This window comes from Pituophis catenifer, unplaced genomic scaffold (assembly GCF_029215685.1).
Source record: "Pituophis catenifer annectens isolate HBS135680 unplaced genomic scaffold, rPitCat1.0.hap2 SCAF_7, whole genome shotgun sequence".
In the NCBI taxonomy this organism is placed as follows: Eukaryota; Metazoa; Chordata; class Lepidosauria; order Squamata; family Colubridae; genus Pituophis; species Pituophis catenifer.
In genome coordinates, this window is record NW_027256887.1 from 3,769,918 (window position 1) to 3,797,771 (window position 27,854).

Genomic DNA, 27,854 nt, shown 5'->3' on the forward strand with positions numbered 1-27,854 from the left:
TCAAACTCTGAGTACCAAGGACCCCTCAGTCCTCCTCCTCTTCCTCTTATTCTTCCTCCTCCTCCTCCTCCTCCTCCTCCTCCTCCTCCTCCTCCTCCTCCTCCTCCTCCTCCTCACAAACCCCATTCCCTTTTAATACTGATGACACTACCTAGCTGGGTCATGAAACGTCTGCAAGAATCAAGCTCAGAAAATACCAAGGACCCCATAGTCGTCCTCCTCCTCCTTCTCTCCACAAACTGCACTCCCTTCTAGCACTGATGACATTGCCTAGTTGGGTCATGAAACATCTGCAAGAATCAAGTTCAGAGAGTACCAAGGACCCCACACTCCTTCTCCTCCTCCTCACAAATCCCATTCCCTTCCAATACTGATTACATTACCTAGTTGGGTCATGAAACGTTTGCAAGAATCAAGCTCAGAGTGCATCAAGTCCTCCTCCTCCTTTTCTTCCTCCTCCTCTTCCTCCTCCTCCTCTCCTTCCTCCTCCTCCTTCTCCTCTTCCTCCTCCTCCTCTCTACAAACACACTCCCATCTAGCGCTGTTGACGTTGACTAGTTGGGTCATGAAACTTCTGCAAGAATCAAGTTCAGAGAGTACCAAGGACCTGCACACTCCTCTTCCTCCTCTCCTTCCTCCTCCTCCTCTCCTTCCTCCTCCTCCTTCTCCTCTTCCTCTTCCTCTTCTCTACAAACACACTCCCTTCTAGCACTAATGACATTGACTAGTTGGGTCATGAAACTTCTGCAAGAATCAAGTTCAGAGAGTACCAAGGACCCGCACACTCCTCTTCCTCCTCTCCTTCCTCCTCCTCCTCCTCCTCCTCTTCCTCCTCCTCCTCTCTACAAACACACTCCCTTCTAGCGCTAATGACATTAACTAGTTGGGTCATGAAACTTCTGCAAGAATCAAGTTCAGAGAGTACCAAGGACCCCCACACTCCTCTTCCTCCTCTCCTTCTTCCTCCTCCTCTCCTTCCTCCTCCTTCCTCCTCCTCTTCTCTACAAACACACTCCCATCTAGCGCTGTTGACGTTGACTAGTTGGGTCATGAAACTTCTGCAAGAATCAAGTTCAGAGAGTACCAAGGACCTGCACACTCCTCTTCCTCCTCTCCTTCCTCCTCCTCCTCTCCTTCCTCCTCCTCCTTCTCCTCTTCCTCTTCCTCTTCTCTACAAACACACTCCCTTCTAGCGCTAATGACATTGACTAGTTGGGTCATGAAACTTCTGCAAGAATCAAGTTCAGAGAGTACCAAGGACCCGCACACTCCTCTTCCTCCTCTCCTTCCTCCTCCTCCTTCTCCTCTTCCTCCTCCTCCTCCTCTCTACAAACAGTCTCCCTTCTAGCGCTGATGACATTGACTAGCTGGGTCCATGAAGGAAGACCACCCAACTCAGACAGCACCAAGGCCCCCACAGTTCAACTCTGAGCTACAGATATTCCCTTCTTTCACTTTCATAACATTGCTTCATTTATTTAATCATGTTACAGTGAAGGTCCTTAGATTCCCAGTTCCCACATTGCAATAGTCCATTATCGACTGTGCCAGCCCCTCCTTTCCCTCAACTCTCGCAGCAGAGAAAGCAAGTCAAAAGCCAGGTTCTAAAATTAAATGAGATGTCAAAAGATAACAACACAATTCACACAAAAAAATTATTTCTCATCTGCGGAAAGCAGAACGTTCTTTAATAGCCCAAGTGTCTAATCAACGTTTTACAACATAAAATGTATTATCAGATTAAAATCGAGAGAGGAGCAAACCCTACAAGACCAGGCAGTTGCAATTATCTTGTCATGGAGCCTTCAGGAGTTCACACACCACAACCACAATTTCTGCTAAAACAAGACTTCTGAAGAAAGCAATTTCTCCAGCTAGGGCATGGGCCATAGATTACCGGTACCAAATAAATCCTTTTTAAAAACCAAAATAGGTTTTTTTTTCCCCTGCAAAACTCTGGTTTTCTCGGTGTCGTATATATTTACAGACTTAATTGCATGTGAGTTTATATTTTTGAATTTTCAATCCATCCTTTAAAAGGGATTTTTTGGGGGATGGGTGCTGTAATTGTTGCATATGTATGGGTTCAATGGTGAAATCCAGCAGGTTGTGACAGGTTCTAGAGAACTGGTAGCGGAAATTTTGAGCAGTTCGGAGAACCGGTAGCGGAAATTTTGAGTAGTTCAGAGAACCGTCAAATACCACCTCTGGCTGGGCCCAGAGTGGGGTAGGAATGGAGATTTTGCAGTATCCTTTCCTTGGAGTGGGGTGGGAATGGAGATTTTGCAGTATCCTTCCCCTGCCACGCCCACCAAGCCACGCCCAGTAGTAAAAAAAATTGGATTTCACCACTGTATGCGTTGCTATTTGGATTACGAATCCCAGTGCTACTTAAGAAAAACGGTACTTCTAGTTCCTTCAAAAAGCTTGAGTTATGGTTATTAAAGGTAGTCCTCAACTTCCAACAGTTCATTTAGTGACCGTTCAAAGTTACGACGGCATTGAAAAGAGCGACTTATGACCATTTTTCTAACTTATGACCGCCGCAGCATCCCGATGGTCATGTGATCAAAGTTGCTTTGTCCAGTGGTTCATATTTATGACCATTTTGTCACAATTACGACCGTTGCAGCATCCCCAGGGTCACATGATCAAAATTCAGACGCTTGGTCAACTGACTCATAGTTATGACGGTCGCAGTGTTCCCGGGGTCACGTGATCCCCTTTTGCGAACTTCCGACAGTCAAAGTCAACGGGGAAGCCAGATTCACTTAACAACCATGTTACTAACTTAATAAGTGGCATGATTTACTTTACAACTGCGGCAAGGAAAGTCGTAAAATGGGGCAAAACTCTCTTAAGAAATATTTCATTTAGCAACATAAATGTTGGGCTCCATTGCGGTTGTAATTCGAGGACTACCTGTATTAGGGAAGATTCTCTTCATCTTCTATGAATGAGGACTCCCGAATCCTATTGCAAAATTACACACACACACACACACAATCTGGATTATAACAAAGGAAAATTCCAGAGGTGGGCTTCACAAAATTTAACAACTGGTTGGCCCCCCCTAGCACCGAGAATGTGAGCGCACACGGCCTTCTGTGCATGCGCATTGCTCACATGCACACTTGCACACGTGTGCGGCTTAAAAATGCAGCTAAATAGGATGACATAGCACCAGGGCAGATGGGCGGGCCCACCTGCAGGTCACAAATACTGATTCGGCCAAACCGTTCCGAACCGGCTGAAGCCACCCCTGGAAAATTCAACCCACCGATTACAGAATTCTGGAAATTGGTTGGCTGGTTTCGTATTTCCATTTCTCACATCCTTTGTTTGTTCGGACTTAGATTCTGATCGGGGCCGTCATTGCGATGGGCTCGGCTGACCGAGATGGCCGCTTGCATCCTGGCGATGAATTGGTTTACGTGGACAGCATCCCTGTGGCGGGCAAAACTCACCGCTACGTGATTGATCTCATGCATAACGCAGCTCGGAACGGGCAGGTGAACCTCACGGTGAGAAGAAAGGTGCCACCTACAGGTGAGTTGAGGATTTGCAGGGATGACATTTTTTTTTTAAGTCAAGTTTTTTTTATTTACAGTAGTGGCCAAAATTGTGGAAACCTTCTGGGAAAAGTGTATTTTTGAGATTTGATGGTTAATAACACCACTTTTTTGGGGGGGGAGTTTCAAGATAATCCTATTCCACTGCTGGAATGGCCTGAGAATAGCCCAGACCTTCACCCAATTGAAAATCTATGGAGCCGACTAAAGAAACTTGTTAGTCAGAAGCGACCCAGCAATAAAATCCAGTTAATAGAAGCCATCATTCAATCTTGGTTTCACATAACAGCTGCAGAACTAAAAGACTTGGTTCACTCCGTGGGAAGATGTTGTAAGGCCGTCATTCATGCTATTAATTGACATGATGATAATTTTTGTATATCTCGTTTTTTCTATGGTGGTAATTTTTTTGTATATCTCGTTTTTTCCACGTATTTCACTTTTCTTCTTTATACTGTAACTGCTATTCTAATAGCAAATCCTTCATGAAAATTATTGCATTACATTCTTGATTAAATGATCTTTCCATTGATCTATAATTTTAGTGTGTGTGACGCGGACATTGGAACTTGGTGAGGGTTTTTGCAACATCATAGGGAAGTTTGCAATGATGACCGTATTAAAAAGTAACCAGCTCTGTAACGCCTTAAAGATTAACGCATAAATTCTGCCATCAGCCTTAACCGATTGCTCCCACTGCACAGTTTTTTTCGCCGCAACCAGGAAACACAGCTTTCCTTTCGGACATTATTACATTAAGCCACTTTTATTTGCAACGCCTTACCTAATGGGGCCTAAAAATGGAATTTGCCTTTTTCACAGCTATCTTGAGGTGGCAAAAGGTTTCCATGCACAATTTACCATGTTCTTTTTTTTTCTCCCCTTAATAATTCCTAATGTGGAATTTGTCTTTTTTTCCAAAGGTTGATAGTTTCCTTGAACCGGTCCCCATAACTGCAGGAATTTATTTTCTTTTCTTTTCTTTTTTAAATAATTTTTATTGAGTATTTTACATTTTAAAACCAAACACACAATAGCAAAAGAAGTCAAGGGACAAAAACAAAAACACACCCCATCAAACGTTAAAATACAATACTAACAACAGATATATACAATTTTACAACTTTCTGCATCGACTTTTATCTTTACTGTTAGCTTTTATCCTCCCGCTCCTTCTCTTTATTTTTAAATATTCATAATTAACTGTTTTGTTAGCAGGATCATTATTTACATTTAAATCCAGTATGTTAATATCAACTTTCATTTTATATTCTTATTTGATTTATATTTGATTTCTATTTTCCAACCATGTATAAAACCTATTCCACTCTTTATAATAATCAGAGTCTTCTCTTTCTTTGATCTCCATCGTTAATTTATCCATTTTGGTGCATTCGAGGATTTTCTTTATTATTGTTTCTTCCGATGGTGTATTGGTCGACTTCCACATTTGCACTAGAGTAATTCTCGTTAGAATATGCAATATAATATAATAGAGACTTTTTTCCATTTTTCTATCAATCATTCCTAGGAGGAACATCTCTGGATTAAAATCTATCTTTTGGGGTGTAATCTCTTCCAACCAAGGAAGAGATTATTTTCTAAGCAGTCAAACTAGGGAAATGTCCTCAACATCAAGACTGATACGGAAAATGTTTTGGTACAAAGCGTGTCTCTTGATAGATGTTTGCACTGAATTGCGTTTGCTGAATTGCCGTGGCCATTCCTTCCGTTTAGAAAGATCTATTTTCATCACAGTAGCAACTATGAACGTCTCATTCTTGCTCCTCACTCACAAACGCTTTTGATGATCTCTATAATAAGGTTGGTACACGTGGTGGCTGAGGGGCTAAGACGCTGAGCTTGTCGGTCGAAAGGTCGGCAGCTCAGCGGTTCGAGTCCCTAGTGCCGCGTAACGGGGTGAGCTCCCGTGACTTGTCCCAGCTTCTGCCAACCTAGCAGTTCGAAAGCACGTAAAAAAGGCAAGTAGAAAAATAGGGAAGGGAACAGCGTTCCATGCGCCTTTGGCGTTGAGTCATGCCGGCCACATGACCACGGAGACGTCTTCGGACAGCGCTGGCTCTTCGGCTTTGAAACGGAGATGCGCATCGCCTCCTAGAGTCGGGAACGACTAGCACATATGTGCGAGGGGAACCTTTACCTTTTTACATCAAAAAGCTTTGAGAATCTCACTTTTATCCAGGGTCTTTGGTGCTCTCTGAGCTTGGTTGGTTTTCTTGCAGACGTTTCATGACCCAATTAGGTAACATTATCAGTCACGGATACATCATTGATGATGTTACCTAGTTTGGGCAATAAGTTGTGTGCAACCACCAAGCTCATAGAGCACCGAAGACCCCACAGTCTTCCTCCCACTCCTTCTCCCATTCCTTCTCCCAAACTTCCCTCCTTTGTAGCACTGAAGATGTTACCTAGTTGGGTAATGAAATGTCCACCAAGGCACCAAGGGCCCCTCAATCCTCCTCCTCCTCCAATATCTCCATCCTTTGGAACACTGATGATGGTACCTAGTTGCGTAATGAAATGTTCGGAAGAAACCAACCAAGCTCAGAGAGCACCAAGGAATCCTCATTTCAACCCTGAGCTACAAATATTCACTTTTATTGATTCTTTCATCAGTACAGAATCTCCACTTAGTCTATTTCTGTCCATTTCTCCATTCTCCATTCTGTACAATAAAAAATACCTCCCTATCTTTTCACAAAGGAGGAGGGGGGAGGAGGAGGGGGAGAAGGAGGAGGAGGTAGAGGGAGGAGGAAGAGGAGGAGGAGGAGAAGGAGGAGGAGGAAGAAGAAGAAGGAGGAGGAGGAGGAGGAGGAGGAGGAGGAGGAGGAGGAGGAGAGAGGGAGGAGGAAGAGGAGGAGGAGGAGGAGGAAGGAGAAGGAGAAGGAGAAGGAGAGGGGGAGGAGGAGGAGGAGGAGGAGGAGGAGGAGGAGGAGGAGGAGGAAGAAGAAGAAGAAGAAGAAGAAGAAGAAGAAGAAGAAGAAGAAGAAGAAGAAGAAGAAGAAGAAGAAGAAGAAGAAGAAGAAGAGAGGGAGGAGGAGGAGGAGAAGGAGGAGGAAGAGGAGGAGGAGGAGGAAGAAGAAGAAGAGGAAGAGGAGGAGGAAGAAGAAGAAGAAGAAGAAGAAGAAGAAGAAGAAGAAGAAGAAGAAGAAGAAGAAGAAGAAGAAGAAGAAGAAGAAGAAGAAGAAGAAGAAGAAGTTGTTTTGAGAGAAAGATGCATTAAATATTCATTAAATTCATCCAAAGATTGCATATGTTTGCAAGGTCTTTGGATCCCAAGGATCTTAACTACAGTGGAAGAGATTGTGAATAAATCTTGTTTTGAGACCTGCTATTCAATTAGGAACAGCCAGTGACTGATACAGAGATTTTTACATTTGTTTTTCTTAATTTACCATCTAGGCCAGGTGATTTATTAGTTTGCAATTTACCAGTAAGACATGACATGATTTAATCACAGCGCCACATTCTGCAGCTTCTTGGAATTTAATTCCACTGATTGATCGGGGGTTAAAATCAAAACCTAATCTAATACAAATACAGAACTATTCACTATTGCCCTCAAAAGTATTGAATGGCATGGTGGCCTAATGGTGAAGACACTCACCTCCCACTCGGAAGGTTGAGAGTTCAATCCTAGGTAGCAGCAGATGTTTCTCTCCTAGGCTGCAAAGAGAAAGTATCTGCTGTGAACTCCACTTAGGCATCAGGAAGGGCATCCGTCCAGTAAATGTTCAGCTGCATCCAGTTGTCCCAACTCTACCCCGAATTAAGGGATTACAGCAGAGGTGGGTTTCAGCAGATTCTGACCAGTTCTGGAGAACTGGTAGCGGAAATTCTGAGTAGTTCGGAGAACCAGTAGTAAAAATTCTGACTGGCCCCACCCCCATCTATTCTTTACCTCCCAAGTCCCAGCTGATCGGGAGGAAATGGGGATTTTGCAGTATCCTTCCCCTGGAGTGGGGTGGGAATGGAGATTTTACAGTAGCCTTCCCCTGCCACGCCCACCAAGCCATACCCACAGAACCGGTAGTAAAAAATTTTGAACTGCGTTCTGTTGTAATTTTTGCTTTGTTCCCATGCAATTCTTTAGTTGTACGCTATTAATTGAGCTTCAGGTCTTCTGGAATTAGGATATCAGGATTCTTCTTATGTTCATGTATAAAAGTTTTGCTATCCTTTTGTTGTTGTTGTTGTTGTTGTTGTTGTTGTTGTTGGTATGAATTATTTATATTCTCATTCGGATAAAATCAACAGCACCCGACTGTGATTAGTTTATTTCATTTTTTTTTCCCCCAGGCTGGTGACCATTGTCATCATTCAATATTAAAAATAAAGCAGGAATCTGATTCCCGTTAAAATGATTTAAAAATTAATTAAATGAAATGAATCAAGCGAAACATGATGAACAATGCTGCAGCATACAGTACTTGCAAGCAAGAAGTCCTTTTCTGTTGCTTCTACCCCAAGTGAGCATAGAAACGCAGCTTCTGCTAATTAAATTAGTTTCAATTAATTTGTTCCCTTGTTTTCAATTAAATATTACTAATTTTAGCTGGATCAAGGCCATTTAACTCCCTCCAGTTTTTCCTAATGCAGTAGCAGGGAAGGGAAAAAACAGGGGTGAAATCCAGCAGGTTCTGACAGGTTCTGCAGAACTGGTAGCGGAAAGTTTGAGCAGTTCGGAGAACCGGCAAATACCACCTCTGGCTGTGGGGAGGGAATGGGGATTTTGCAGTATCCTTCCCCCAGGAATAGGGTGGCAATGGGGATTTTGCAGTATCCTTACCCTGGAGTGGGGTGGGAATGGAGTTTTTGCAATATCCTTCCCCCAGGAGTGGGGAGGGAATGGGGGTTTTGCAATATCCTTCCCCCAGGAGTGGGGAGGGAATGGGGGTTTTGAGGTATCCTTTCCTCAGGAGCGGGGTGGGAATGGAGTTTTTGCAATATCCTTCCCCCAGGAGTGGGGTGGGAATGGGGGTTTTGAGGTATCCTTTCCTCAGGAGTGGGGTGGGAATGGGGATTTTGCAGTATCCTTCCCCTGGAGTAGGATGGGAATGGAGTTTTTGCAATATCCTTCCCCCAGGAGTGGGGAGGGAATGGGGATTTTGAGGTATCCTTTCCTCAGGAGTGGGGTGGGAATGGAGTTTTTGCAATATCCTTCCCCCAGGAGTGGGGAGGGAATGGGGGTTTTGAGGTATCCTTTCCTCAGGAGTGGGGTGGGAATGGGGATTTTGCAGTATCCTTCCCCTGGAGTGGGATGGGAATGGAGTTTTTGCAATATCCTTCCCCCAGGAGTGGGGAGGGAATGGGGATTTTGAGGTATCCTTTCCTCAGGAGTGGGGTGGGAATGGAGATTTTGCAGTATCCTTCCCCTGCCACGCCCACCAAGCCACACCACACCACGCCCACCAAGACGTGCCCACAGAACCAGTAGTAAAAAAAAATTGGATTTCACCACTGAGAAAAACCTTTCCTGCATATGTCCCAAAGATGCTTTTTCAGGAGGCAACTGGATTGTCTTGTTTTTTCTTTGAAGAGGTTTCGCTTCTCATCCAAGAAGCTTCTTCAGCTCTGACAGGATGAATCCCTGTTGGTGGTCCCTGTTTTTCTTTTCTCTTTCTTTTCTTTTTCAATAGACACAGGCATTCATATTTTTTTTATTAAACAGATTTTTTAAAAAAACAAAAAGAGATATTAATGCTTTCGTCTTTTCAACAGTTTCGCGTTGGTAATCCATACTTATACATTTTCTCTCTCTTATCTTAGTCTATCTTTTATACATATATTTCTAACATATCATATATATATATATACCATTATAATTTATTATATTATTCTAATTGTTTTATTTATTTATTTATTTATTTATTTATTTATTTATTTATTTATTATTCAAACTTCTATACCGCCCTTCTCCTTTCGGACTCAGGGCGGTGAACAGCCAAAATAAAAACATTTATACATTAAGTTACAGTTAAAAATAGATTTAAAATAATGAAATAAATTTGGCCCGTAATTTAAAACTTATCAATTTAAAATCCGTATCAAATTTTAAAACCAACCATAAAATCAAGACAGACCGGCTAACTGAAAAAAATAAGTTTTTAGGGCCCGACGAAAAGTCCGGAGGTCGGAGATCACTCGTATCTAGGCCCTGGGAGCGGACTGGCCGGTGGGAGGCTATTGGTGGCAGAAGGTGGTCCCGTAAGTACCCCGGCCCTAAGCCATGGAGCGCTTTAAAGGTGATCACCAACACCTTGAAGCGCACCCGGAAGTCCACCGGAAGCCAATGCAGCTCGCGCAGGAGAGGAGTCACATGGGAGCGCCCCGTTGCTCCCATAATCCCCCACGCGGCCGCATTCTGCACCAGTTGGAGCCTCCGGGTGTACCCCAAGGGGAGCCCCATGTAGAGAGCGTTACAATAGTCCAGACAAGAGGTGACGAGTGCTTGAGTGACCGTGCGTTACATTTGACATAAACTTGTACACAATTTCCTTTCCGCAATTTTTATTTCTTCCCATTTCTTCCTATATTTCTCCACCTAGTTCAACCGTTATTTAGTCTTCCCTCGTCCTTTTTTCCCTTTTCCTCCAACCATTTATACCATCTCTCCCAGACTAAGTAATATTCTGTTTCCTCTTTTTCTTGTATCTCTTTCGTAAGCTTATCCATTTCCGCACACTCCATGATTTTTCAGATCACATTGTCTTCTGATAGTATATTGTTATTTTTCCAGTTCTTGGCATAAACTATTCGTGCTGCTGTAATTATGTGAATGATTAAATATTGTATTTCTTTTTCGTATGACCCTGAAATTATTCCCAGTAAGAAAATTTCCTGAAAGTTGGTCCCTATTTTTTCTACTTGCATTTTTTACGTGCTTTCGAACTGCTAGGTTGGCAGAAGCTGGGACAAATAATGGGAGCTCACCCTGTTACGCGGCACTAGGGATTCGAACCGCTGAACTGTCTACCTTTCGATCGACAAGCTCAGCGTCTTAGTCACTGAGCCACCCTAATCTGTACTTATATCTTTGGTTTTTCCTAACTAGCTGTAATACCTTGCTTTTTTCCTGCTCTCAATCACTGCGGATATGACTGAGTAGTTAATACAACAAGTTTTTTGCTCAAAACACACGACAATAAATGCAACAGTATTGATTCTTACCAGAATATGTAATCGTTGACAGAGTGACAGGTTGGGTCTTAGTCGGCTGCCACCTGCTTGCCGTCCAATAAATAATGGGATCGTCTTTGATCTTTCAATTCAGATAAAATCAAATGCGGAACGGATTATTACTTTTCCACGAGAAGCAAAAACCTCCCAGTTGAAAAGTCTTTCTCGAGGCAATTACTTATTCCTGGAAGTGTCTTTTCTAGCAGCCCTTTGCTAGGAAGGGATTAATGCATGAAGGAAAGAAAGAACAATGATTAAGTCGCTACTTTTGGAACATGGAAAATAAAACTTGTTGAACCCGAGTCGAAACTAACCGCCACAGTCAGCGAGGAGGAAAAAAAATCTTATTTTCTGGCTGTCGTGATTCGGAAGGCCGAATGGTGTTTTAGGTCATTGTGGGTGCCACAGGAAGGAAGTGACTTCAAAAGGAGAGGAAGAAAAGGGAGCAGAAAGAGGAGCAGAGGAGAAGGTTAGAAGGGGGGTAAGAAGAGAGGAGTGGGGGAAGAGAAGGGGAAGTAGGAAAGAGAAGGAGAGGAAGAACGAAGGAAGTAGGAGAGAGAGAGAGGAAGGAAGAGAAGGGGAGGAGAAGAAGAAAGATTGGAGTAAAGGTAAAGGGTAAAAGAGCAGTCCCGAAAAAGTAAAAATGAAAAATGAAAGTTAAAAGAAAAGATGAATGAAAAACGATGTAAATGACTGTACATGTAAATGTGTTTATGAGAAATAAAAAATGGTGCGTTCTCACCATTGGGCCATCAGGAGGGAGAATGGAAAGGGAATAAGAGGGAAGGAAGGAAGGAAGGAAGGAAGGAAGGAAGGAAGGAAGGAAGGAAGGAAGGAAGGAAGGAAGGAAGGAAGGAAGGAAGGAAGGAGTTAGGGAGGGAGGAATAGCAATAGCACTTAGACTTATATACTGCTTCACAGTGCTTCACAGCCCTCTCTAAGTGGTTTACAGAGTTGGCATATTTCCCCCAACAATCTGGGTCAGGATCGAACTCCTGGCAGTAAGCAGAATTAGCTGCAATACTGAATTCTAACACTGTGCCACCAGGAAGGAGAATGAGAAGGGGAATGAGAGAGGAAGGAAGGGAGGGAGGGAGGGAGGGAGAAGGAAGGAAGGAATAGCAATAGCATTTAGATTTATATACCGCTTTGCAGTGCTTTACAGCCCTCTCTAAATAGTTTACAGAGTCGGCCTCTGGCCCCCAACAATCTGGATCCTCATTTTACTGACCTCGGAAGGACAGAAGGCTAAGTCAACCTTGAGCTGGTCAGGATCGAACTCCTGGCAGTGGGCAGAATTAGCTTGCAATACTGCATTCTAACCACTGTGCCATTAGGAAGGAGAATGGGAAAGGGAATAAGCGAGGAAGGAAGGATGGATGGATGGATGGAGGGAGGGAGGGAGGGAGGGAGGGAGGGAGGGAGAGTAGCAATAGTACTTAAACTTATATACCAACCTCGGAATGATGAAAAGCTGAGTTAACTTTGAGCCGATCAGGATCGAACTCCTGGCAGTGGGAATACAGAGTCAGCCTGCAATACTGCATTCTAACCACTGTGCCATTAGGAAGGAGAATGGGAAAGGGAATAAGAGAGGGAGGGAGGGAGGGAGGGAGGAGGAAAGAGTAGCAATAGTACTTAAACTTATATACCAACCTCGGAATGATGGAAAGCTGAGTTAACTTTGAGCCAATCCGAATCGAACTCCTGGCAGTGGGAATACAGAGTCATCCTGCAATACTGCATTCTAACCACTGTGCCATTAGGAAGGAGAATGGGAAAGGGAATAAGAGAGGGAGGGAGGGAGGGAGGGAGGGAGGAGGAAAGAGTAGCAATAGTACTTAAACTTATATACCAACCTCGGAATGATAGAAAGCTGAGTTAACTTTGAGCCAATCCGAATCGAACTCCTGGCAGTGGGAATACAGAGTCATCCTGCAATACTGCATTCTAACCACTGTGCCATTAGGAAGGAGAATGGGAAAGGGAATAAGAGAGAAAGAAAGGAAGGAAGGAAGGAAGGAAGGAAGGAAGGAAGGAAGGAAGGAAGGAAGGAGGGAGGGAGGGAGGGAGGGAGGGAGGGAGGGAGGGAGGGAGGGAGGGAGGGAGGGAGGAGGAAAGAGTAGCAATAGTACTTAAACTTATATACCAACCGCGGAATGATGGAAAGCTGAGTTAACTTTGAGCCGATCCGAATCGAACTCCTGGCAGTGGGAATATAGAGTCAGCCTGCAATACTGCGTTCTAACCACTGTGCCACCACGGAATGCAGAAATCCTCTCTGATTCTGCTCAATGTCTTCCTTTCTTTTTCTTTTTCTTTTTTTTCCCTTCAGGAGAACCGTGTCCAGAGAACGGGCGAAGTCCAGGCTCTGTGTCCACCCACCACAGTTCCCCCAGAAGCGACTATGCGACGTACGCCAACAGCAACCACGTCGGCTCCAGCAACAACGCAACGCCCCCCGAGAGCTTCCCTTCGCACAGCCTGCCAACCAGCGACGTCATCATCCATCGGAAAGAAAACGAAGGGTTTGGATTCGTTATCATTAGCTCCTTAAACAGGCCCGAATCTGGGTCGACGATGGGTAAGTTGAATCTTCTGTTTGACCTTGTTTCTGTGAGCCCTGCATTAAAACCCTGAGCAAGCTATCCCACAGGTGCTTTTTTCAAAAGGTGACTGGTCTTCCTTGTTTTTTCTTTGAAGACGTTTCGCTTTTCATCCAAGAAGCTTCTTCAGCTCTGACTGGATGGCCGAGAACAAAAGGATTTATATTCCTTGCAGACAGCAGCTGGTTATTTGCATCCTTTTAGAGAGTCATTGAGGCCACTTGGAGGTTTGTCTGTGTCCTCAGGGTCACCTGAGTTGTACAAATGAACATGGACTAAGGACACAGAAGCCTTGGTAGTACAGTGGTCTAAGGCACCCTGTTATTAAGCTGGTTATTAAGACCAGATGCCTGCAATTACTGCAGGTTCGAATCTCGCCAAGGCTCAAGGTTGACTCAGCCTTCCATCCTTTCTAAGGTAGGTAAATTGAGGACCCAGATTGTGGGGGCAATAAGCTGACTTTGTATAAATATACAAAAGAATGAAGGCTATTGCTTAGCGCATTGTAAGCCGCCCTGAGTCTCTGGAGAAGGGCGGCATATAAATCAAATTAAAAAAAAAAATTCCAAGTGGCCTCAATGATTCTCTAAAAACAATGCAAATGACCAGCTGCCTGGAGTATAAATCCTTCCAAAGTAAGGTTCTACATTTAGGCAAGAAAAACAAAATGCACAGGTACAGTATATGTGGTACCTTGCTCAATAGTGGTAACCATTGAGCCGAGGTGGCGCAGTGGTTAGAGTGCAGTACTGCAGCTACTTCAGCTGACTGCTAGTTCGGCAGATCAGCGGATCAAATCTCACCGGCTCAAGGTTGACTCAGCCTTCCATCCTTCCGAGGGGGGTCAAATGAGGACCCAGATTGTTGGGGGCAATATGCTATTTAGTATACTGTCTTTGGTGTAAGCCGCCCAGAGTCCTCGGAGAGTGGGCGGCATAGAAATATGAATAATAAAATAAAAAATAAAATTAAACTCTGAGAGGGATCTTGGAGTTCTAGTGGACCAACCATTTAAATATGAGCCAGCAGTGTGCAGTGGTAGCCAAAAAAGCCAATGCAATCCTAAATTGCATTAACAGAGGGATAGAATCAAGATCACTTGAAGCGTTAATACCACTTTATAAGGCCTTGGTAAAGCCACACTTGGATACTACATCTAGTTTTGGTCCCCACGATGTAAAAAAGATGTGGAGACTCTAGAAAGAGTGCAGAAAAGAGCAACAAAGAAGATTAGGGGATGATTGGAGGCTAAAACATATGAAGAACGGTTGCAGGAACTGGGTATGTCTAGTTTAATGAAAAGAAGGACTAGGGGAGACATGATAGCAGTGTTCCAATATCTCAGGAGCTGCCACAAAGAAGAGGGAGTCAAGCTATTCTCCAAAGCACCTGAGGGCAGGACAAGAAGCAATGGGTGGAAACTAATCAAGGAGAGAAGCAACTTAGAACTAAGGAGAAATTTCCTGACAGTGAGAACAATTAATCAGTGGAACAACTTGCCTCCAGAAGTTGTGAATGCTCCAACACTGGAAGTTTTTAAGAAGAGATTAGATGACCATTTGTCTGAAGTGGTATAGGGTTTCCTGCCTAGGCAGGGGATGGACTAGAAGACCTCCAAGGTCCCTTCCAACTCTGTTATTCTATTCTATTCATTCTCCATCATCCAATCAGAGCTGAAGAAGCTTTTTGGATGAGAAGCGAAACATCTTCCAAGAAAAACCAGAAAGTCCAGCTGCTTTTTGAAAAAGCACCTTTGGGACAACCATGACCTAGATGACTGAGAACTTCCATAGACACCTGAACAAGCCATTTTTCTAGCAACAATAATTGAGGACTATTTAACCATAGAGTTCAGCGTTGAATCTCTCTTGATGTCCTTGGAATCCATAAAACAGATTATTTCACCTGGTTTAGCTAAATGTCTGTGGAGATTCTCAGTCATCCAGGTCATGGTTGTCCCAAAGGTGTGTTTTTTTTTTCAAAAGACAACTGGATTTTCTGGATATTTCCTTGAAGACGCTTCGCTTCTCATCCAAGAAGCTTCTTCAGTTCTGTCAGAAGTTCTATCAGAAGTGAAGGAGGTCCTCCGATGAGCAGCGAAACATCTTCAAGGGAAAAAAAAGGCCTCTCAGTATTTGAGAGATTGCCACAAAGAGGAGGCCATTTGTTTTCCAAAGCACCAGAGGGCAGTTACGGATGCTTCATCACCAGAAGGTTTTTAAGAAGAGACTGGACAGTCACTTGTCAGAACTGAAGAAGCTTCTTGGACAAGAAGCGAAACGTCTTCAAGAAAAAAAGCACCTTTGGGGAACATTTCCCTGGGTTGTCTGTTTCAACGTTGGTCATGAACAAACATATAAGATTTAAAGAGTTCCCTATTCAACCTCTAAAAAACGGAATGAGTATTAAGCATTCACATCTATCCAGCAAAACATAAAAGAATCCGTTTCGTTTTTTGCAGCCATCGTCAGATTCAGAAATATGAAAAAATTCAGGCAGCATAAAACGCACCAGGGCGTCCTTAATATCCAATATTTCTCGTGTTGTTTTTGGAAAAGAGAATCCCGTTAAATTACTCTTGTTTAATTACCTTCTTTTTTTTCTTTTTCTTTTTTACAATTTGTGAACATACATGTCACTTGTGACAAACGTTTTTCTAATGTGGGGTGGGGGAGAGTCATAAATTCATCGTGGGGACGGACTCTGCGAATCGTTCACCCTCGGGGCTAAAGGGAAAATCCGCCCGATAAATTCACATAGGATTAAATTGCAGCATGAATGGCTCCCCTTGGAAGAGGATGAAGAGAAATTAGAGATGTGTCTTCCTGGTCTTCTAAAATGGCATAGAACCAGCGGTGGGATTCGAATAATAGAACAACCGGTTCTCTGCCCTAATGACTGACTGAGTGGGCGTGGCCATGGTGGGCGTGGCCAGGGGGTGTGACAGGCAGCACTCGGCCTCCTGCAACCCCCTGGGAGCAACAACGGGCCATGGGGGGGATGCGCAGTCCCCCGGTTCCCCGTTTTGGGCCTAGTAGGCCTCCCCGAAGCCTCCTGGGAGCAAAAACAGGCCACGGGGAGATGCTCCGACCCCCCATTGCCCATTTTGGGCCTAACAGGCCTCCCCGAAGCCTCCTGGGAGCAAAAACGGGCCACGGGGAGATGCTCCGCCCCCCCATGCCCCGTTTTGAAGCTAGCAGGCCTCCTGGGAGCAAAAACGGTCCACTGGGGGGCATGCCTCACCCCCCGCACCCTGTTTTGGGCCTAGTAGGCCTCCCTGCACTTACCTGGGATCTGAAATAAGGCACATAGGGACTCCTGGAAGGGGCGGGGAGGGGAAGGACAGGGCTAGCCAGCAATTTAACTACCGGTTCGCCCGAACCACCTCGAACCGGCTGAATCCCACCACTGCATAGAGCGTAAAATAATAGGGTTAGAAGGGACCTTGGAGGTCTTCTACTCCAACCCCCTGCTCAAGGAGTGAGATCCTATAGCATTTTGGGCAAGTGGCTAGCTGTCACGTCTCTTCGGCATGTAGGAGATGAAGCTTAAAGATCCATTTCGAGGATGTGCTTTGTACGACCTGTTGACGTTCATACATGATAGGTGTGCTTGGATTTCCTTGTAGAAACTTCCCGTGGGTTTTGTTTGTTTGTTTGCAGTTCCCTTGATGCAAGATTGATGTTTTGAGAATTTAGTGGGACCCAGAGTCATTCTCAGCCTTACATACCAGAAGATCCAGGCTGGAAGACGTCACTGGATACAATCAAGAGAAAGCTAAGTGAGCTTACGTTCAGTTGAAATCAATGAGAATTAAGTTCAGAGATAAGCACTTAAGCCCCATTGATTTCATAGTTAACTTTCTCTGGATTGTGCCCACTGTATTTCAGTGCTCTCCTCCTATGTCCGTCTGTGGCCGAGGCTTTCTAAGTGATTATTTTCGTATTAAAACTAGCAATATTTGCCATACTTACCTCTGGATTGACAAGGACTCTGTGATTGTTTCAGGTCAGCTGGCCAAAGGGTGCAAAATATTAGCTAGTAGCTACTCTCTCCCCAATGAATGAAATGGGAAAGGGGGGGTAGAGGGAGGAAGGAAGGGAGACTTACAGATTAAGGAAATCTTAATCTTAAAATCTGTAAGGAAAGTCCAGTTGCCTCTTGAAAAAAAAGAGTCACCTGGGTGACTGAGAATCTCAGTCCTGGGTGACTGAGAATCTCCACAGTCATAAGTTACGTTTTTCGGTGCCGTTGTCATTTCAAATGGTCACTAAATGAATGATTGTAAGTCGAGGACTACCTGTATATTATGGCTGGACTGATCACAAATTGCATTTCATGAAACTTTTTTTTTAATAGCTGCTTGTAGAAATTGGGAGTCCCTGTTAGTAGTAGAAATCAGATTCATCCATTTTGAACTCGTGCAAAGAACGGTTGCAGGAATTGGGTAAGTCTAGTTTAATGAAAAGAAGGACCAGGAGTGACATGATAGCAATCTTCCAATATCTCAGGGGTTGACACAGAGAAAGGGGAGTCCAAAGCACCTGAAAGAGGAGCAAGAAGCAATGGATGGAAACTAATCAAGGAGAAATCCAAACTAGAACAAATAAAAAAATTCTTGACGGTTAGAACAATTCATCCGTGGAACAACTTGCTTCCAAAAGTCCCTTCCAAATCTGTGATTCTGTTATTATTCTGTTATTAGCATAACATCCAGGTAAAAGGTAACTGAACTGTCCAAAATCAAAGGCAATTCAAACCATTTCAGCCAGCTGATCCGACTTCTTACAATTTCAGATCTCATTTTTATTTCGTTAAGTTTAACAGACGGCGGGAGCTCTTCCACTTTAGTTGCAAGGTTTTACAAAGGTTTAGACAATACATTTGTCTAAATACGCCGGATACGTGCTTGTCTCCGCACCATGAAGCAGCTTATGGGAAACCCAAGCATTACATCAAATCGTGATTGGCTTCATTCAAAGCGCTTTTAATGGGAAAGTGCTAGAAATTAATTAGAAAGTAGAGTTAATGCTGTGCTAAAAGCCCATTCAAGATTATTTACTAGTTAGTTGAGAAAGCACAAATGAAAACATCATCAGTAAGTTTTGGCATCGGTTTAACAGATTAACAGAGTTGGAAGGGACCTTGGAGGTCATCTAGTCCAACCCCCCGCCCAAGCAGGAGACCCTACACCATTTTGGACAGATGGCAGTCCAATCTCTTCTTGAAAGCCTCCAGCGATGAAGTTCCCACAACTTCTGAAGGCAACTTCTGTTCCATGGGTTGATTGCTCTCACTGTCAGAAAATTTCTCCTTATTTCCAGGTTGAATCTCTCCTTGATCAGTTTCCATCCATAGTTCCTTGTCTGGCCTTCAGGTGCTTTGGAGAATAGCTTGACCACCTCTTCTTTGTGGCAACCCCTGAGATACTGGGACACTGCTATCATTTCACCCCTAGTCCTTCTTTTCATTAAAGTAGAAATACCCAATTCCAGCAACTGTTCTTTATATATGTTTTAGACTCCAGTCCCTTAATCCTCCTGGTTGCTCTTCTCTGCACTCTTTCTAGAGTCTCAACATCATTTTTATAGTGTGGTGACCAAAACTGGGTGCAGGATTCTAGGTGTGGCCTTACTAAGGCTTTTATAGAGTGGTGTTAGTACCTCACTTGATCTTGAATTGTATCCCTCTGTTGATGCAATTTAACAGATTGCATTGGCCTTTTTTTGGCTGCCGCCGCACATAATTGTTGACTCTTTCAATTATGGTTTGAGGGAGTCTTTGTGAAAAAGAGAACAAATTATGCTAGAAAGCACAGTATGTGATCACAGCCACTGGCAAGAGAACGAAGGATATCAATTGCCAGTGGTTTTTAACTCTTGCTTGCCAGTTGTGAAACAGGCCGGTGAAAAGTTAGCCGTCTAGAACAGGGGTCAGCAACCTATGACTCCGGAGCCACATATGTGTTCTGTCCCCGTCCCACACGCACACACACCAACAGACGTTCCAGAGTTAAAGACCAAACCAGCCGGCAAAATCCTTTTCCTTATGATAACGGAACTTGGCAACAACCTAGTGGCTGCCTGCCAAGAGTTTATTATTTACGAAGAGGAGAGATAACTTCTCCCCACTCCTGGTACATCAAAAGAAACAGCTCAATAATTACGGAGTCAATCAAGTCCAGAGATAATCCAGCAAAGTCTATAGCCAAAAGTCCGGCAATGCAGAATGGCGCGGAAGCTTTCAGCTTTGTTCGTCACAAGGTTTGACTGGCCACCATGCTCCCTTTTATATCCTGTGGGGTGTGGTCCAGTGACTCAGCCTAATCTCGGGCACACCTTTTCTTCTGTTGTGCGCGCTTATCTCTGCGACGCTGGCGTGGATCCAGCCAAGACTCATTACCCTCATCACTGTCCATCTGTGGCTGCGTGGACATGCTTGGCCCCAGCCCTATCTCTTGCCCTTTGGTGGACACTGAAGGCATTGCCAGAGAGGAGGGTCCTGGAGAGGGAGGCCTTGCCAACTCCTCTCCTTCACTCTCGGAGTCCTCTCCTGCTGATGACACAGGCTCAGATAATGGAGCCACAACAATATGGCTCTTTGGGCCCTCTGCTGTAGATCCCTGTCAGGTGACCCCAACACTGGCTGCCCCACCCCTCGCCCTCCCAGTCACTTCTCGCCTGGCCTGAGAAGTTAAGGGCAATGGGGAGGATGGACGGCCAGGGTAGAGACAGGGAGATATAGAGAGAGGGGGAGAGAGAGAGAGATAGAGAGATACAGAGAGAGAGGGAGGGAGGGGAGTGAGAGAGATGTCAAAAGGATTTTGTGGTTCCCGGTGTTTTTTAACCACTGGTTCTCTGCCCTAATGACTGGCTGGGTAGGTGTGGCTGGGGAGGGTCCAAGTGACCAGTGAAAGTGATTGACATTGAGTTGGCCACGTCCACCCAAATTTTGTGGCTCCCGGTATTTTGTTTTCTGTGAGAAATGGGTCCAAATGGCTCTTTGAATATATAAGGTTGCAGACCCCCTGGTCTAGAAAGACGCTGCTAAAATCATCTCGTGGAAAGTTGGGTCACCCTAATTGTATTTCTAACAGAGCCCGATGATCCACTCTTGATGGAAGAAGTCAGAAAGACCAACGCTAGGTGGCTACAAGCAGCGGTGGGTTTCTCATTATGTTACTACCGGTTCGCCCCACGTGCACACACTCGCTCGTTTTGGGGGCATGCGCACCCGGTTCACGCATGCACCTGCCTTCCACACATGCACCTGGGCTCAAAAACATGCCTAAATAGGATGGTATAGAGCTGGGGCAGGTGGGCAGGCCCATCCACGATTTCCACTACCGGTTCGGGCGAACCGTTCCAAACCGGCTGAATACCACCTCTGGCTACAAGGAATTGACATGTTCTGAATTTCTTTGTAGCCATCATCCAGATGTTTAAAGTTTAGTTATGACAACGTGGGATTAAGCAAAAAAAAAAAAAAGAAGAAGAACAGAACAGAAGACACAACCTTTTGTAGATTTATTTAACTGAAATTTCTTATGTACCCTGTGTAGAATTCTGGAAATTAGTGGATTGGTGACATGGGAGACTCGACTCCGTTTTTGGACCCTTAGGGATCTTACTGCCTTTATCCACTAGATTTCTATACCGCTTCATAGTGCTTTACAAACCCTCTTTAAGCGGTTTACAGAGTCAGCCTCTTGCCCTCAACAATACGGCTCCTCATTTTACTCACTTCTGAAGGATGGAAAACTGAGTCAACCTTGAGCCGGTCAGGATCGAACTCCTGGCAGTCGGCAGAGTTTGCCTGCAATACTGCATTCCAACCACTGCGCCACCACAGCTCTAGTTGTAGAAATGATCCAGTTGTTCTTATTGCTTTTGTTGTCCCAGGACAAATATATCTTTCGGGATTCTTCTGTGTATTCAATCGTGTTACAGCGTCCAGAGAAGCAATTATTACACCAACTGTTTTTAAACAGAGGAGCTTTCTGAGGGAGCTGCATTTGTTACGTCTTTTTTGTAGGGTTGTTCTGCCATGAGTAGTTGTTAGAATTGTTGAATTGTTTTCTGTCTAACTCATTGCCAGGGGACAGCCTGCTGAAAGCGCCATAACTTTTCTATCTTTGATTGGATAATCTCTTCTGTTTCCTCACCCATCTTGAGAGAACTTGCAAACGGGGCCACCATGACACTGTAGACTTCACAACATAGATATTAAAAGACAACTAGTCTTTGCCATTCTCACCTTTAGCAAAAAAACAGGGCTATGAGAAGGTATTTTCCTCAGATGAATCTTCAAGAGAAGATGCGTTTCTAATTTTTTAAAAAAGCAGGGATTTTGGAGATGCTGTTCTTTGCTTCCTTATTTTTGGCATTCCTCCCAATAACAGAGATTTAGTGTCAGGGTAATGATGATTTAAAGCCGACCAGCCAATGTAAGGCTAATGCAACTGTAAAGCTGGTGAAATGTAAGGCTGATGCAATGAGAATGAATCAGCATTGGTATATCCAGTTTAAGACTCTGAAGGGGGTCCACACAAGTCTTTTACCCCTTTAAGAGGTGTTCATAAATTTCAGCCAGGAGAGGGCGTATTCTCTCTCCTTGTTCATTGCTGAGTTCTCCGTGTAGAGTTAAGAAGAAGATTGATTGCTCGTCAGGTATTTGCATACCACGTATATTTCTGTATATATCTTGTATATAAACCACTGTTAAATGTCTAAGTCTCTGTGTGCTGTTTTGCTCCTGGATTGTCTCCTAATAGTAGTCACACTGCAAACGCTCTGACATTTAGCAGTAGCAATTAGACTTATATACCGCTTTACAATGTTTTACAGCCCTCTCTAATTGGTTTACAGCAGGGGTGTCAAACTCAAGGGCCACGGGCCAGATTCGGCCTGCAGGGTACTTATAGCTGGCCCAGAGGGCCTCCATTGAAACAGTGAAGGACTGACCTGTGTTGTCTCTGTCAATGAAAACAGCGGCCCTCCTGAGCTCTGTTTTCACTAGCAGAGAGTTGCAGGAGGCCATCGCAGCCGAAAACAAAGTTCGGGAGCCCATTTTCATTGGCAGAACCTGTGGGCCATACAGGTGCCCCCAACACAGGTGACGTTGAACTGGCCATGCCCACTCTGGCCCCCCGAGGTCAAACACAACCCTGATGCGACCCTCAATGAAATCAAGTTTGACACCCCTGGTTTACAGTGTCAGCCTCTTGCCCCCAACAATCTGGGTCCTCATATTACCGACTTCAGAAGGATGGAAGGCAGAGTCAACCACGCAGCTGAAGTTTTGAAATAAAACACAACCGAGATAATAGTGGACGCTCAGACAGGACAAAGAGAAAAGTGAGGCACGGAATAACTAGGAAAACTCGGTCTAGACGTTTTCCAGAGGGAGCCATTTTGTCCGCCCATAAACACTTATTTGCTTGCTTGCTCCTATCTCCTCTTCCTTTTTTGTCTTCTAGCCGTACCCCATAAAATAGGGAGGATAATTGAAGGGAGCCCTGCCGATCGCTGTGCGAAATTAAAAGTCGGAGACCGGATCTTAGCTGTGAATGGCCAGTCCATTATTAACATGCCTCACGCCGATATTGTGAAGCTCATTAAAGATGCTGGCCTTAGTGTAACTCTTCGCATCATTCCTCAGGAGGGTAAGTCCTTGACCTTTAAAATCCAGGAGGGGAACTGGATGGAGGAACCAATTAATTCAAACGGCTCTCTTGGGGAAAGGGGAGCGATTTTTGTTGGGGGGAGGAAACAGGGCCCAACATCGTATCAAGGGTATTGCCGGTTCCCCTCCTCCTCTTCCTCCTCCTCCTCCTTTTTTTTTTACAGAATGGAGAATGAAGAAATAGACAGCAAGACTAAGTGGAGATTCTGTACTGATGAAAGAATCAATAAAAGTGAATATTTGTAGCTCAGGGTTGAAATGAGGGGTCCTTGGTGCTCTCTGAGCTTGGTTGGTTTCTTGTGGACATTTCATTACCCAATTAGGTACCATCATCAGTGTTCCAAAGTAGGGAGGTTTGAGAGAAGGAGGGGGAGGAATAGTTGAAGTTTCATTCCATTTTACATAGTGTCCTTTCCACTGACGTCAGTTAACTTGCTTGAGGGCTCTTTTAGGGTCGGTGACCGAAAACAGAACTCAAACAATCAGCAGTCCTAACAGATCAGTCTGAACTTTAGATATTTTTAGTGTAGTTTCTACCCTTACATCTCCACCCAGCAGGGATGTCCACAGATTGTGGTCAAAAAAAAAAATCAACATGGTAGCAGCGAGATTGAAGCTTGAGGTGGGTTTTATTTTTTAGAAAATAAGTGGCTTGACCTTGTTCCCTTTCCTTGTTCTTCTCCCACAAAAATTTGGATGGATAGATGAATTAGATAGATGAGAAAAGAGAGAGAGAGAGGAGAGAGAGAGAGGAGAGAGGGGAGAGAGGAGAGAGAGGAGAGACAGATGAGAAGAGATGAAGGGGAGAGAGAGATGAGAGAGAGAGATGAGAGAGAGAGGGAGATGAGAAGGAGAGAGGGAGACGAGAGGGAGAGAGAGAGAGGAGAGAGGAGAGAGATGAGAGAGAGAGATGAAAGAGATGAGGTAGATGGATGAGAGAGAGATGAGAGAGAGAGGGAGATGAGAAGGAGGGAGAGAGGAGAGGGATGAGAGAGAGAGAGATGAAAGAGAGAGGGAGATGAGAAGGAGAGAGGGAGATGAGAGGAGAGAGAGGAGAGAGAGGAGAGACAGATGAGAAGAGATGAAGGGGAGAGAGAGATGAGAGAGAGAGATGAGAGAGAGAGGGAGATGAGAAGGAGAGAGGGAGACGAGAGGGAGAAAGAGAGAGGAGAGAGGAGAGAGATGAGAGAGAGAGATGAAAGAGATGAGATAGATGGATGAGAGAGAGATGAGAGAGAGAGGGAGATGAGAAGGAGAGAGGGAGATGAGAGGGAGAGAGAGAGGAGAGAGATGAGAGAGAGAGAGATGAAAGAGAGAGGGAGATGAGAAGGAGATAGGGAGACGAGAGGAGAGAGAGGAGAGAGGAGAGAGAGGAGAGACAGATGAGAAGAGATGAAGGGGAGAGAGAGATGAGAGAGAGAGATGAGAGAGGGAGACGAGAGGGAGAGAGAGAGAGGAGAGAGGAGAGAGATGAGAGAGAGGGGGTATATGATAGATGATTGAAAGAAGAAAGAGAGAGAAAGAGAGAGAATAGATAGTTGAATTGGATTGGATTGGATTGGATTGGATTGGATTGGATTGGATTGGATTGGATTGGATTGGATTGGATTGGATTGGATTGGATTGGATGCCTTCCTTTTTTTTCTTATTTATTTATTTATTTGTCACATTTTTATGCTGCCCAACTCCCGAGGGACTCTGGGCGGCTAACAACAAAGAATAAAACAATGCGAACAATATCCCATACAAAAGTTTAAAAAAAAACCATTAAAACCTATACACTCCAATTCGTGGCCTGATCTTGCAAGATCACCGTAGCCTTCACCGTACTCTTCACTGAATGCCATCTGGGTTGACCACTCTCTAATGTCTCTTGTTCCACCGTGCAGAGGTGAACAGCCCAGCTTCCGCACCCAGCTCCGAAAAACAGAGTCCCATGGCCCAGCAACACAGCCCTGGGACTCAGCAGAGCCCTGTAGCACAACCAGCTCCTCCACAACCTCTACAGACTCAAGGACATGAAAACAGGTAAGGCAGGAATCTTTGGCTCTTGGTTCCATGGGGAAGGTGGGAAGAGCTTATTGGGCTTAAAGCCAAACAGCTCAGCTTCACTTAACCCTTTTGTTAGTGTGAAGAAAGATTTCAATTAGTAGAATAGGAGAAGGGTGGGTGGACATAAACGACTCATCAGTTCAGAATCGTTTCGTTCCCACAACCGTCTAAAACCAACTCCTTCTTGAACTCCATTGACCCTTATCTGGTGCCAAGTTAGTGTATTGAACTTTAGCTGACTACATTTTTGCAGGCTCGAGTAGATCTTCTGTGCTGCAACCTAATGGGTAGTCCTGATTCTCTGTACTTGACATTAATCTAGTCAACTAATTTATGGCTCAGCCTATGCACAAGAATTTGGAAATCTTCTGAACTCACACTTGGCCTACCTCCTAGTTTTATTTTCTCTGCCTCTTAAATCGCCCACTGTTCTAAATATTGTAGTGCCTCTCCATTTCTGTTCTTGCAGCACCAGGGGTGAAATGCTCCCAGTTTGGACCAGATCGCCCAATTTGGTAGCGATGGAGGCGGGTGGTTCGGAGAACGGTAGCAAAAATCCCTGCGCCCCCCCCCCCATCCATGCCCAGCTGAGCCGCAGGATCATCAGAGGTCTTTTTTTTTTTTTACTTTTAAAAATATTTTTTCTACAATCTCTTCCGACAAAAAAATGCTTCTAAAAGTAAAAAAAAAAAAAAGCCTCTGATGATCACACGGCTCAGCTGGGATAGTCAGAGGCTTTTCAAAGCATTTTTTTTCTGCAACCTCTTGGCTGAAGAGGTAGTAAAAAAAACGCTTTGAAAAGTCTCTGACGATCCCAGCTGAGTTTTTTGATCGGCAGAGAGGTATTTTTAAAAAAGCCTCTCTGATGATCCCAGCTGAGTTGCCTGATTGGCAGAGGCTTTTCAAAGCATTAGAAAAAATGCTTTGAAAAGTTTTTTTTAAAAAAAGTTGGCCACGCCCACCCAGTTACATTACCCCCCCACCAAGCCACGCCCACAAAACCGGTAGTAACAAATTTTACATTTCACCCCTGTGCAGCACCCATGTCGTGGTGCACACTAGAACCCTCCCTGGTCATTCTACGGACATCTCAAACACCACTGCCTTAAGAAGAGTCTTCTCATTTTCAACCGAGGCCCTCCAAATTAAAAATGAGATGCTACCTCATTATCGCATTACCTGAGACTTTTCAGGAAACAACAACTGAATGAAAAACTGCTGGTGGCCTCCTACCGCTGCACCAGAGAGAGTATTTTAACTTACTGCACCTCTGTATGGTTTGCCAACTGCACAGTGGCAGATAGGACAGCGTTCCAGAGGGTTAACGTCATTGCCCAGAGGATCATTGATTGCCCTCTACCCTCCTTGGAAGAGCTTTATAGCTCCCGCTGCCTTAAGAAAGTTCAAAACATTCTTAAAGATCCATCTCATCCTGGGCACCCTTTTTTTTTTTTTTTTTTTAACTATTACCATTTGGCAGACGGTACAGGATAATAAAAACGAGGACAGATAGGCTGAAAAACAACTTCTATCCCAGGGCAGTAACTACCGTATTTTTTGGAGTATAAGACGCACCTTTTTCCCCCCCCCCCCCAAAAGAGGCTGAAAATTTGGGTGCATCTTATACTCCGAATGTATCTTTTTTGAAGCTTTTTTTCAGCCCTAACGAGGCGCTAACGAGGCGCTAGCAAGTGAAGCGATCTCCATACTTTGCTCCGACTCTCAGCTGTTCTTTAGAAGCTTTTTCTCAGCCCTAACTAGGCGCTAGCTGAGTGAAGCGATCTCCCCCGGTATTTTGCCCGCTTTTCTCATTGCTGCTTCCTCTCAGCTGTGCCTTAGAAGCTGTTTTTTATCCCCAAGCAGGGGATAAAAAATCAGCAAACTAATGTGCTGAAGCTGACCAGACTAAGGACGCTAGCCAGATGAATCCCTGATAGGCAGATTTTTTTCCCCCTATTTTCCTCCCCAAAAACTAAGCTGCATCTTATACTCCAGTGCATTTTATACTTCGAAAAATAAGGTATATTGAATTCTAATGCATAGTGCAATATTAATGCAGTATCAGGGATTTTCAATTCAATTGTATAGAATGTGGAAGGACGGATGTTTTTGTTTTATTTTTATAGTTTTCTTATGTATGATGTACACTGAAGATGGCATTTAATTTTGTAGTACGAGGTGCAATGAAAATAAAGTAAACTACGAAACTACATGCTTTGATTACTTGGCCAAGAATACGGGACTCGGTTTTACAATCCAGCAATCTACTGGATTTCATGTCCGTTTATTCTTTACAGGTTCGTCCTTCCGCCTACAACAGAACATTCAGTTCTAATGCCATTGTTGTTGTCGTTTTTCTTGTTTAGTTACAGGTCGGAAGTCAAAGCAAGGCAGGATGTCAAACCCGACATTCGACAACCTCCGTTTACAGATTATCGGCAGCCTCCGTTAGATTACCGGCATCCTCCTGTATTAGATTACCAGCAATCCCCCCCTTTGGATTACCGGCAGCCGCCTTTGATAGATTACCGGCAACATTCTCCTGACACCAGGCAGTTCCCCTTATCGGATTACAGGCCACCTCAGGTATTCCCCGTTGTCGGTGTGCGCCATTTTATATTGCTTTTTCCGTCCTGTGCCCCAATAGTTTCAGACGTTTCTGTTGCCTAAAATTAATTAAATAACTGATAGATAAAGGACTTTATGGATTAAGCCAGTGATGGTGAACCTTTTTGGC

The 27,854-nt window shown here is 44.3% G+C and overlaps 1 protein-coding gene across 1 annotated transcript in view; it reads left to right on the top strand.

Moving 5' to 3' along the window:
* Window positions 1-27,854, top strand: part of MAGI2 (membrane associated guanylate kinase, WW and PDZ domain containing 2) — a 265,689-nt gene that overhangs the window by 200,213 nt on the left and 37,622 nt on the right. The window contains exons 15-19 of the mRNA XM_070946864.1: window positions 3,357-3,549; window positions 13,111-13,359; window positions 22,860-23,045; window positions 24,955-25,093; window positions 27,484-27,703. Of these exons, the coding sequence (XP_070802965.1) occupies window positions 3,357-3,549; window positions 13,111-13,359; window positions 22,860-23,045; window positions 24,955-25,093; window positions 27,484-27,703 (987 nt within the window). The remainder of the gene's footprint in view (window positions 1-3,356; window positions 3,550-13,110; window positions 13,360-22,859; window positions 23,046-24,954; window positions 25,094-27,483; window positions 27,704-27,854) is intronic.